General features: G+C 39.7%; 1 protein-coding gene across 1 annotated transcript in view; it reads right to left on the bottom strand.

Annotated features, from left to right (window-relative positions):
• Positions 1-5412: 5412 nt before the first annotated feature.
• DOCK11 (dedicator of cytokinesis 11) overlaps positions 5413-13283 on the bottom strand; it is a 90329-nt gene continuing 82458 nt past the window's right edge. The window contains exons 51-55 of the mRNA XM_009331757.1: positions 12244-12454; positions 11712-11902; positions 10953-11053; positions 9343-9481; positions 5413-6786 (exon numbers count right to left, since the gene is read on the bottom strand). Coding sequence (XP_009330032.1) covers positions 6664-6786; positions 9343-9481; positions 10953-11053; positions 11712-11902; positions 12244-12454 — 765 coding nt within the window. The 3' untranslated portion in view covers positions 5413-6663. The remainder of the gene's footprint in view (positions 6787-9342; positions 9482-10952; positions 11054-11711; positions 11903-12243; positions 12455-13283) is intronic.

Raw genomic sequence — 13283 nt, 5'->3', positions numbered from 1 at the left:
GCTGCCTCCCCGGCTGCAGCCCGGTGCCCCGCCGCGCCCTCCCGGCACGGATCCAGCAGAGAGGAAACTTTGGCTAACTTCCAAGGCAAACCGAAATTCATTTGTGAAAATTACTTATTCCTAAGCCAACAGAACGTTTCAGTATTTACTCAGCTCTTCAAGGAGTTTTGCAACAGTTCGTTTGCTTTTTAGACACTCATTGTAGAAAAAGGGAAGCGGCTCTTTTTATGACGGGGCAGGGAATATCCTGTGTTAATGGTTTTTTTTTTGTTTTCTTGCCTGTTTGTTTTTATACTCCAGGGAAAAGAGGATTTAGCAAATTTCCTAGATGCTGTTAGGAAGTGCCCAAGGGCCTGCAATTACAATCAAATAAAAATTGTGGCTTAAAGCTCTAGGACGCGGAACGTTTAAGCTGTGTGACTGTGACCAGACGTGTGACTACCTATAGCTGGCATGGGCTATGCCTGCTAGTGATAAACTTTGTAGAGTAAAGCTGATCCAAGATACAGCGACCTGTCTCTTGCTTTCGGTTTCCTTGCTAATGTTTTCCTTCCTTCTTCCCTTCTTTCTGTTTTGTCCACTCTTTCTCCTGGGAGAGCCAGTGCCAAGCACACATCCAATCGTTCAATGTTTTTGGCTGCCAGCCCGTTGTCGGAGGCAGCTGAAATGTTTTTCCCCGGCTCTCTCCCCCCCCTCCCCGAGCACTCGGCTTATCGTCACAGCCCCATCCCGGTGCACGGCAATCAGAACTCCTGCCAAAGCCTTTGATCTCTGCCACCTACCTGGGACTTCCCATTTCTCAATCTCATTGAGTCCTGTCCTACATCTTTCTGTTGCAAATCTCATGCTCGCTCATGTTTTTCTCAGACAATACACCTGCGCTGTAGTGACTGGAACTCATATAGACACACCTGAGGTATCTTTAAAATAATCTGTTAAATAATTACTTGGGCTACGGCTTGACGCTTGGTGTAAACTGATTTACGATCATGCCAGTGATCTGCCCTTGGCTGTGTGTTCTTGCCGTTTCCACCCACGCAACCAAAGCTAGTGATTGTGGGGCCGTGCAGCGAGCTTGCCGATGCATTAAAAAAAAACAACAATTTTTTTCTGTATGTTCTCTAAATCAGTTTAACAAATGACGCTGATGCATGGTGTGGCTGCATGATTAGTAGGTCCAACAAGAGGCAGCAGTAATTAGCAGCATGGGGCTGTGGGGAATTGTCCCTTTTGGGAACAGAAGAGTTCTCAGTCGCCCCACACCAATAGTGAGATTCCTCCTTTTTAATTTCTGATTTTGCAGCAGCTTCTGTCAATACTTTAGGTCTCCACTGACATAATTATAGGCTCTTCAGAAGATGGCTGGGATCAGTTCAAAAAAGGGCTCAATTAGAATATAGCTGGATCCGAGGCACAAAAATCCAAAATTGCGAGCTGAAAAAACCCCAGTCTAAATCATGGGGCCTCTCCCTTTTCAACCTCAGTGTTCTTTGGGGAACATCTAGAGTTTTATGAGATGTGTGTTCAAAACAGCCATGAACTCTGCAAGTTCTCTCTGAGCTGCTGCCCAAGCATCACCGGAAATCAGAAATTATGCAGAATAAAAACTACATCCTTTGAAGAGCACTTTTGGGTAGATGTGGAACCAAGTATGCTTGTGCAAAAATCGTATCCCTCTCCAATAAATTGCTACTGCGAGCCCATGCGTCAACTTTTCTGCTCACAGTTCCCTAAATACCAAGGACTATTTAATTCATCTATTTATTCAGCAACGGAGTAACTCTTTTACCCATCAAGGGAGGCAGGGCATGAACCTGGTTCTACAGCTGTTTGGCCAAGGCTTGCAAGAGCCTGGTACAGGAAGCCTCAACGGTAGAAGACAGCGGTGGAAAAAGCTGTTTATCCGCTGGTGAGGGCAGTTATAACAATAGTTATACCTGACTTCCATTACATCATGTAATAGCCAGTACAACTGCCTGAGCTTGGCATATATATTCGTATACTAGCCATTTAAGTTGAGTTAGTTGGAGAAGAGCGACAATAAATACATTCCCAAAGAGCAAAAGTCTGGGTTTGAAAATTGGAACTACAAAACAGAGCACAAACCTGATCACAGACTTACTGAATGTTCTTTGGGAAAGCAGAGTGATTTGCTGGGGCATTTCCTTACTAGTGATTCACACCGTATTTCTATTTATAAATTTGTATGCATTTCTATGTCTGTCTCAGTTTTCCTGATGAATCGTGCTTTTGGGATCCTCTGAGCTGGATGTGCGGTATTTGTGCTCCTTCAGATTTCTGCATCAACATCTTCTATTTGCTGCTGAATAATTTAGTGTTAACAATTTCATTTGGTGTACTTATGTATTTGAAGATTTATTACAGTAATCTTCTTTAGAGGCAGCATATGCGATAGCTCATTTGACTAGGTTTTAGTCCCATGAATCTTACACCAGTATTAGCTTCAGATCACTCATCCTGTCCTGTGAAGGGAAAAAATACCCTAAGCAAAACACGTTTATTGCAACACTTACTTTCCCTGGTTTTGTAGTCTTTTATTTTGACCTGGAATAAACTCTCTTTTATCTGAATCGACTGAAACGTGATTTTGCCCTGACTTCTTTCAAAATTATTGATTCTTCAAGAAAAAGAAAACAAGAATAAAAAGAGCAATATAGGATCGCTGCTCTCAGAAAGCTCTGGAGCAGCGTTGTGTATTACTCGGTGTCACAGTACATCGGTTAACAACCGAGGCAAACGGGATGTCCCGTTCTGTCGTCACACACAGAAGATTAAACAGGGCTTGTACAACACACGTATATACAACATGCACGATAAAAGCACTTCTGTTATGAATATGTAGTAGCAGGTGTTAAATTTACATGAAAAGAGAGCAAATTACATCCAGAATAACTGAAATATTATGTGTATATCATAATTGGTTCACCATTGCTTGACACAAGCATATTATTTAAAGGTTAAGTACTACAGTCTGTGGTTGCATAATAATTAGCTGTACACAGTATTCCTCTATCCAGTAAGAACCCCGTGTTTAATTAGAAGAACTCAGCTCAGTGAACATCAAATGAACATGTTACTCTCCTCAAGTGGATAAACTGAGTAAGATGTGGTTTAATTTGTGTGAGACTTTTGAGCCCATGACTTCCACTTATGTTTTCCTCCAGTTCTTTTGGGCTGTGTCACGTCGAATTGTAGGGTTATTCTGAAGCCTGCTGTGAAGTCCATGGGACTCTGTCTCTACAGAAAGGGAAAACAAACATATTTTATCTACTTTGAGACAAAAGGTGTTATGTCTATGTAAACTCTTATTCTATATCAAAATACCATGTGGCGTATGTTCAAAAGGCTTCTGGAACAAAATAAACACGTTACACACTACAGGTATTCTCACATCCATGATTGTCCATTTGTTGGCCTGTCTCATGAAAATGTCTGTTATCAGAAGAAATTTAGAACACCGAGTAGTATGTAGCAATATATCCTTGGCTGCAGTAAATTCTGCGTTCCACATTTTTTTGGGGAAAGAAATGTAACTCTGAAGTTATTTGTCTTAAAATACTACTTTCTAATCTCTCTGCAGAGAGAAAAGCAGTAAGTCAAAGAAGAGAGTAAATATTTACACTTTGCTTACTCTATCTAGGTGTATAAATCTCTAAAAGCATGTTCTTGTACATAAAGTGCTGGCAGACCCATTTGCTTTATATGTCCTATTTGCAAACAATCTGGCTCTAACACATACCATTATCCAAAACAGTCCTGATACTGAGAGTAGCCACGTGCTTTTAATCCTCATGGACAGACACTTTATCCTATTTCTTCTCCTTTTATGCAAAATTACCAGTGTGTCCCTTCTGAAGGCCCGATGTGTTATACAGCAGTTTTGCAGCAAAAGTAATTAGAGGTGTACATGTAAAATATGTATGTATAGCTATACTGATATACAGAAAGAGTGCATGCCAGGTTGTAATTTGAAATACGTCTACTAATTTTTACAGACCAAAAAACTCCTGCCATTCCTTAGGCGGTATAAAAAATCCAAAAGTGTTAATGAACAATAAACATTTATGTTCCTCCAAAGAAGGCAGCAGACAGGACGTACCCAGTGTGAGTACCAGCTACATAGATCAGGCGCATATATAGTACACTCTCCAGATATATCTGTGAATTAAGCTATGTCAGCCAGAAATAAGAGAAAATCTGGAGGACTTCTTTAAACTGGGACAATTATGAGAAAATGTGAACATCTTCTTGGCACCGTTGTCCAGATACAGCTGTAAAATATCTAATGACCTCTGCCTATCATTTCTAGATAGGTGAAAATGTAAAGAAAAACCAAGTTGGTTTGTTACCAGTCTTTTTATGACCCATCTAAAAAGGACAAATTTTCCTTTGAGATTTTTCTGTTAAAAATCCAGTCGAATTATTTACCTGCAGGACAGAAGGGAAATCCTTAGGGCATGATCATTTTTGTTATTCATCAAAACTGCATATAAACATGTATTCTGAACTGTACTGAAAACATGTATTCTGAACTGTACTGACTGTATATATTCTAATTGGACTGGTATTAAATACTTTCTTTGGCTGAATTACTGAGACAGCTTTCCAGTATATTAAACTGAAATGACAGGACAACTCCAATACCAACAATAAATTGAGAAGTTCAGACAAAAATTCGTCTTGGACCATTAAAGACATCCAAAGATACAAGTAAGAATTTCACTGGAATTCCAGTAAAAATAAGGAATAGCAATTGAAAATTCAGCCAACAATGTTATTTCAGAACATTAAAGACATCAAAAAACATGAATAAGAATTTCACTGTGATTCCCAGAAAACTATTAGGTTAGCTGTAGTATTTAAAAGAGCTATAGTGCAAGAGCTTTTGGATGTCCACCTCCCATCATTGCTGATTGTATTCAAGATATGCCTTTAGTACTGATGTTTAGAGTTTAACTAGCTCCAAAAAAATCTTGTAATGTATCCACCATTAAACAGCTTCATCACCTTTTAGTAAAGTAATTTGGAAAACTCTCACTATCTGCCTTTAAATATTATTTGTTGAAAGATGAAAATCAACAAGGTAGTAACCATATTTAAACCTACTAGTCTCTCTTCCTCTTTCTGTTAAGCTAAATTTAGAGCCTGCCCGGCATAAAAGCACATACAAGCAGAAATGTGGTCTGTTTGTTCCATAGGCACATCTGTATTTTGCTTGCAACAGCTAGTGGGTGAATTTACGGATCACAACATTATTTTTTCAGAAGACAATTAATTTTAGGTATTTAGAATCATGCATAATAAACATTTTGAAATGTGGTCCAGTTACTATTTGAAGATAATTTTTGTTACAGAAATTAGAAGCTTAATTTATAGACACTATAGCCAAGCTAAATACCCAGCTGGAGTCCTTTTATTATGGCATTTTGTTACATATCCTTAAAAACCCCCACCCTTCCCATATGAACTACTGGAACCATATTTACAATTGACGGGATTTTGAAAAACACGGATGTTAAAAATGTTGCTGGATAAAAGAATTACTGATCTGTTTTCTTCTTCCTGCATCTGAAAGTGTCTTATTAAAAAGAGACAGAGATAATGTATTAGAGCTTTGGGGAGGGGAAGAAGGAATAAAAGAATGCCGGAAAATACATTTTCTCCAACCACCTGTCAGACAAAAATAACGAGCTTTCAGAAAACAGATCTGTTTAACAGGAGGGAACATGCATGTCATATGATGTTAAAAAAACCCCTCAATTTTGTATGAGTTATTTTGATGTGCTGCATTTTTTTTTTTTAAAGCACATCTCACAGATTATTAGAATTTTTCTGAAAGGTGTTAAAGCACTTTATAATTCCCAACGCAATTTAAGGTGACCTCAGAGTTTATATTTATGTGAGACCATGAGTGGTAAATAGAAAAACTTGTATCAAATGACAAACCTCTTCGGTTGTCCTCAGTGAGTACAATCCATCCTCCTGCAGCTGTGAAAGGTTAGCCAAAATTGAAATTGGCTATAGTAAGCTCAGCTCTCATGGAGGTTACTTTAGAATTATCTGCTTGGAGGATGTATGAAAATTATTGTTTCTGACTCAGGTTTTAGTTATTTCAGACTAGGGCAAGTTTACTCTCGTTGTCTGAGTGCAACAGGGGCATCTGGACCCCAAGTCACTTTTCAGCAGAGGAAGGTCTCTTACTAGTGACTACAGTTTCTCCTTCATGTTCCCTGTCCAACAAAGCTTTTAGCAGCAAATATGATATAATGCTAATTTCTATATACTCTATGCTCCTATTTACAAAGTAGTTTTACATTTTATTATATTCCATTGTACAATTTTACATAGTACCGCTATCATTTCAATTCATAGTTCAGCAATTCAATACATATTTAGATAACTGCCTTTCCATGTCTTGTTATACATTTAGCTTAAAAAAAAATAGTAGAAAATGAACACAGTGGTGCAATGTCCAGGCACTTTCAATGTTGCTCAGCAAAATAAGCAAGCACCCTGTTTGAAAGCATGGCAACTTTTTTGGGGAAAAAAAATTGAATCTTTGCTCATCATGGATTTTTTTAAACATCCTTTGTACAGTTCCAAGTATTCCTGAGAAAGCTCTGTAAAATATGACCGATATGTTTATATTTCAGCAGTGGGTCTGAGTGAACAGTAACTTCCATCACCAGATGTTCCGCTGATTGCACAGAAAACATGTAGGGAGTCATGCATCCATGGCGAATGCATTGTATCTTCATGGTAGATCTAGACAAAACAAAACAATCACGAATTCAGTAAAAGTTTCAGTTCATTATTATAATCAAGCTGTTTAAAAAGGTATGCAAAAGAGATATCCAACCTTGTCTTCAAAGCTGTTTCGCAAAGGCAGCATAACAAAGGAATGAGAAAGAAGAGTAATTCAGCAATTTCTGTAGCATTCATACATACACTGTTCTGTGCATTACTGGATCATTTTTAGTTACAACTATCCAGTATAGGAAAACAACAATTCTCTTTATAGCAATTTTTTATTATCTCTTAGCAGTAACAAAATTCTAATAGTTTTTTTTGGTAAGCACGGGGAGTACCTGCAGCAAAACACAGCAAACGCTCACTGCATCCGTGCCATGTGGCAAGATTTTGTACTCTATAACCCGAAGGATGGTCTTACAGCACAGGATCTAACTGGACTGGTAGAGCTGCTCTAGAGCTGACTGCGTGTTTGTTTTTCACCCCGTGGTTCACCAGTCAACAAGTTAGTTAGCCTGAATTTACATTAGTGAAACTGAGTTCACTGGCCATCATAAACAGTTTCTGGACATCCAGTTTTCCGCCACTCTCCGAGGCTTCCTGTACCTGGTCATCTGCAGTTTATCAATTTTTTGTGTTTACATTTCCCTAACTTAAAAGATCTGTAGATAGGTCACAGGCTGACCCAGTGAGTTACCCATCTGCCCTGCCACCTCAAACTAAGTGCACTGCCTGCGTTGTTTTGGGGCACTGACAATATTTATAAAAGCATATGTTATTTGCAGTGACAACCCTAAATTAATGTAATATACTTTTTATGTTTAACTGAGTAATTTTGCAGAAGAGGAAAACATGTTCCGTTAAGTTTAATTTGTTAGATACTTAGGTCATTTGATGGCAATACAAAGTTCAAGTCAGCAGTTATCTACGTTAATGTTGTACAGCCATAAAGAACAGTGCTCAGAAACATGATCTTTTAAGCTGCCTTTTTATCTAATACAAGAAGAAAGTGAAAAGTATATCCTTCCCAGTGAGCCCTTTTTGCCCGTTAACCAAAGACAACACGACAGTGGATATGTAAATCTATCAGGATAATACCGAGTGTGCTTTAACAATGCTTCTTTGTTCTAAGATAATCTTAACTATTGTACTGCGATGGTGCAGAACTGAGTGATTTGGTTTTGTTTTGACTATTGCAGAATTCAGAAACCACAAAAGTTCTAGCAGCTGCATGCAAATTAAATGTCTTGGAAAGGTTTACTTGCAAACAGCTTAGAGTAAGCAGGTGGCAACTCCTATGAACGAACATCTCTGAGCAAAATTCAGCAGTGGAGTATACATGGTAGGTAACGTACATGAAAAATGTGCAAAGTCACTAGTTTGCACAATAAGAAAATGGTGGTCATGAGCAGAATAGGAGGGAAATCTAACAAAAGCAAGGGGCATGCAGCAGTCACTTATTCTCAAACGGATCCTCCCTTATACTCCTACAAGAAAATTCAGCCCCATCATGAGACTCTTTCCCTGAAGTGATAGTGTACTCTTCCGTAACAAGACTCTGTTTGATTCCCATAAGCATTATTTTATTGTAAATAAACCTAACCTACAAATAGCAGCCTGATGCAGTTGTATTATTTTGCCACTTGCACATTTTTGCATTCGTTTGAACAACTGCCCAACTTACTGCGGAATTTGCCTATACGTTTTCAGTGACTTAAAATGTTGCTTTTTTAATTAATAGTCACACATGGACTGTATGTTGAGTAACTGGGAGATTCTGAAAACATTCATAAATTTCAAGTACTATGAATCACAATGCAGTCTGTACCGTTCATTTTATGTGCTTGATACTATAAACCTACAATGAGCTTTCTTTTGTCATAATGAAGGCAAAATTAAAGAGCAGAGGTATGGGGATTACTTCAGAAAGCCAGTTACCATCTAATTTCAGAGCATGATACTAGGCAGAAATGCAACTGTTCTTTGAATCTCTCACCTGTCTGATGCTACTATTCAAATGTATTTTCCTAGAAAGATCCAAGAAAACATTAAAACATAAGTCAGATAAATTAGCACAAATATTTTAACAGTGCATATAAATATCATGTTGGCATTAGGCCAAAATTAAAAATAAACAACCTTTAATGAAAAATAAAAAATAAAAAGGAACTTAAGCTGGATATAACTGAGGAAACGGAAGTTTTGCCAGAGAATTTCGACCTGTGACTTATCACAGGATTCTTATGGTGTAGGAAACATGAGGCAAAACATGGCACAGGATCTCTGAAGACTACAGCAGCCAGGAAACTAATGGTTTGTGTCAGCGAAGACTCCACCCTGAAGCACACTGTATACGAACGCCAGGCTGAGACATTCAATCAACAGAAACCGGTTTTAGGAATCCACCAAGTGTATCGTTTACTTTTCATGTTCAGTTACTCGCCTTTTTATATTTAACTAAATAACATGAAGAGTGATCAAGTTTCAATTAGTTGTCTGTCAGTTTTCAGCATTAGCTAGTTTTCAAGCACAGAGAAACACCTCTGTGGGCTCCTGACATGCAGTACGTGCCTGTTCGTGGATGATGTCAGAAAGCTCTTTCACCATATCCCGAAAGTTTGATTTTAGCCCCTCATGGTACTCCACTTGATCCTCCTTAATGAGTCGCTCGTTGAGCTCCAGAGCAATTCCACAGGCTTGTATGAACTTCCTGGGGAGGAAAGGAATGAATTTTGGGCATTGCAATAACCCAGTCTTCTACCAAAGCAAACAACCAAACAGATAGGCAAATCTCCTTTTTTCCCCCTTTTCTCCAACGTTTGGGACAAGTCACATTCTAGGAGCATCCCTGGCACAGTGGATCAGGGAATGGGGAGGGACTGCAACACAGGTATTGGACTTTCTGCTGGAGCTCCTTCGAGCCTGGATCCTCAGTAGATGGGACACGCGCACCTGCAGTGCAACACAGGGGTCTCGCACCTTCACCCCAACCTGTAGGACCACACACAGCTTGCTGTAGGGTCACAAAACAGAAGGAGGCCGTGGTCAGGCACAGAGGGGAAATCAGTCGTACGGGGCTTGGCAGATCTGGATGTCGCATGTGTGCTTGAGAGGTCAAGTTGCTAACAGCAGACACACCCTCCAGAAAGACATTTAGATTATGGGGAGCTGTAATATTGTTTCCTTGGTTACTGTTATTCATTTTCTTTGCTTCATTTCACACACATATTTCTCCTTTTTTATAGACTACAGTGAAAATACAAGCACGACTGGGATTTTCTGGGATTTTTTTGTGTGAAACAGAGATTGTGTTTGTCCTTCTGGCTGCACTGCAAGACTGGAAAGTAAAACCACCTTCCCTCTGTTCTGCATCCATGTGGGGCAGGTTTGCAGGGATTGTTCCCTTATTTGTTCCATGGTTTGCTAGGTTACTCAATACACTGAAGGAAAGTAGGATTGGCCCAAATGCTGCCTTCTCCATACAGTGACCAATGGGCGAAATGGGAGTCACCAACACCCAGTAATGAATGCAGGAGCTGGTGGGCAACTGGTTGCTCCCGCGAGGTCCAGAAAATAGTGTGGCAAACGCTCATCATCCTGAGGTGAAGCAGGAGCTGCCTGATTATATCTCGGGGGACACTTTCAAGTGGGAGGGAGGTACAACCTACCCTAAGGGACAGGAGTTAGAAAAACACCTGTGCAAGTCACACGGTTTCAAAAATTAGCAACAGAAACAAGAACGATGGTCCTCCATAAACGGGGAAGGGACTTGCTTTAAAATATTTTAAGTTCATCATTATCTAGTAAAAAATCCCTTTGGAAAGACTGGGAAACAATGCACAATATGGAAGATCCCGGAACACAAGACTGTCAGACCTCTGGTTTTCAAACATACTTTCTTCACATGATAATCTCAAATAGCCACACAAACGGTTGAAGCAGGCGTTCAAGCAAATCTCCCCATGGAGATCACAGCCCTGAGCTTGGGAACTCTTGACATACACAGTTACACTGGCTTTTTTCATACGTCTGAGCACCCACAACCCCGTGAGACCTGGATCTTTATAAGGCACATCTAAGCATTTGGCATCTGCTGATTTTGGAGACAAGACAAAAATATAAGCAAAGCAGGTACCATGTTCCAGCCAGCTGGCTAGTTTTTATTACATTAGAAATCCTACCTGAACATTTCTTTTAACTCATTCACCTTCTTAGTAGGGTATTTGCTGGACTGGCTGTCACTTAGGAAAGCTCTGGCATAGGCCAAGGGACCAGCATTAACCTAGAACCAAAGAAGTAAGAAATCATTTATGCTAGAACTTCTGTTGAGTTGCTAAAGGCAGTTGCGAAGGGAATAACAATTTTAAAAAAAACCAACCCAACGTTAGCATATTATTTGAATGCCACCAACTCTGCATTACTAACGTCACTGGAGGCACCTGAAGTTTCAAAAGCTGAGTATTAGTTTTTCTGTCTAGTTTTTTTAAGACCAAAAGATAAATGGAGATAAAAAGAGAGATGCAATCTGTTTCCTCATACTTTCCTTTTATTTCCATTTGGAAAAGCAGTGTGGTCTGAGTCTTAAGGTCCTTTATCCAGCTTGAGAAGTCAGGCTCACAAAAAGGCTATTTATGCCTGATACGTACAGTACAATCTTCAAGAGTTAAGTACATTTCAGTGTTCACCTGTGGCCAACTAATGTGCAATTACACTTGGACTTGACACTGTAAACACCACTGGACAAAATGCTTATTACCATGAGCCACCCGCCAATGTACCACTGTATGCGGCAGGGCAAGCTGTGCTGGCAGGCTGACGGCTGCAGTGCTGCAAACGAGGTAGTTAATGATTTCTGGAAGGTAAATGTGTTGTGTTGTGAAAAGATGACTCACTGTGAGATGTTTATATAAATGTAATTTTGAACAGACATCAAGCCTTACCTGCACAGAAACACAGCCTTGCAATTTGAGTTGCAGCTGGATCATGTCAACATCACCAGCAGAGCAGAGTTTCTGCAGCTCTGCTGTCTTGTCTTTTATTTCATCAGTAGCAACATCAATCGGTTTTAAATTAACCTGATGTTCGTAATTGACTGGAATTCTCTTCTTTACGTATGGAAAGGAGTTCAAAGCTACCAGAAACAGCAAAGGAAGTTTACAGATTGAAAAGTCATGCAGCAAATAGGAGTACTTTTCATAGAACATATACTGGCAGATCCTTGCCCTCAGGGTTTTACTTGGTGTGTGTGAAATCCTGAACAAGGCTATAATTTACCAGCACGATTTATTAATTTGTAAAAATTTGCATATAGAAATATAAGGTAAATTCCCCCTCCCAACCAGAATATTGTATCATAATTCTGATTAAGTAGCTGACAGAATTTCTGACTCTTTTGGGCTATTTTTATGAGCTAAAATAGTCTAAAAATAGTTGCTGATACATACTGTCTCATGTTCAGATGCTTGTACTTACTAGTTAGAATGGTCCTTTTTTTACACTGTTCTTCCACACTGCCATGCTTTTTCCCAGATAAAGTGTAAGGAGTTTCAAATACAAATCTGTTGATGTTATGATTTCTTTCAAATTCAGTCTTTCTTTCAGAGATTTCTTTGTCTTCAAAATAGGGTTTCACATAAGTCACTTGAATATGGGCATACTTCGGATCAAGGTCTTTAATGTTGACCTGTGAAATCAGAGGGTTACTCACTAGAAGAACAAAGGTTAATAACTTAACTTATAACTGGTTAACTTATCTACTGGGATATGATTTAAACTGATTCCCTGCTGACCCAGCCCTACTGCATTCATGTGTGCATGAATGACACACAAAACACTCCCTTTGACCTCAGCTGTGATGTCTAGACCATCTGCTAGCAGACACAAAGACAATGATGTGTGGCACAAGAAATACCTCATGTGGGGCCAAACAAGCTGCATCTGGAACAGGTAGCTGTATCACCTTATCCATCAATGCAGCACATGCCTGAGCTACTTAGTCCTTCTTACATGACCATATTGCTTCCAGGCCATGAGCTAGCGTTCATGCAGTACTGTGCTGCAGCACGCAAATCCGTGGGCTTGCACAAAGCAAGCTTTGGGATTGCCAATATTGCCTTTAGCAACCCAGACATATCCACAGTGGCAGCCTAGGGGTGTGAACAGCCCCTGCAGGGAACATAAATGGGTATTCAACAGGAAAAGGAAGGAGCTATGGCTGCAAGGGCACAGAAGATTTTCTTTTAGACTTGCAGTGTCAAAGGAACAACAAGTAACTCCGCTTCCAATCATCTGCTCCTCTGTGCTGGTTCCGAATGCCTCCCAACAACAGGACTCAGTCAGATGTGGATTGCAATTTCCCATTCATAATTGCCAATTCATTTATTTCCACCTGGGAGCCACATCAGCACCAAAACTTGTCAAGTTGTGCAACATGTCCACAGAGGAGCATGAGGATGCAAGGGGCAGTTGGAAGCAAGGTGCTTGTAAGGGGGCGGAAGACAGGGCTCACTCCT

This window comes from Pygoscelis adeliae, unplaced genomic scaffold, assembly GCF_000699105.1.
Source record: "Pygoscelis adeliae isolate BGI_AS28 unplaced genomic scaffold, ASM69910v1 Scaffold79, whole genome shotgun sequence".
Classification (NCBI taxonomy): Eukaryota; Metazoa; Chordata; class Aves; order Sphenisciformes; family Spheniscidae; genus Pygoscelis; species Pygoscelis adeliae.
Note: the sequence above shows the minus strand (reverse complement) of the source record. Positions and strands in the feature narration are given on the sequence as shown.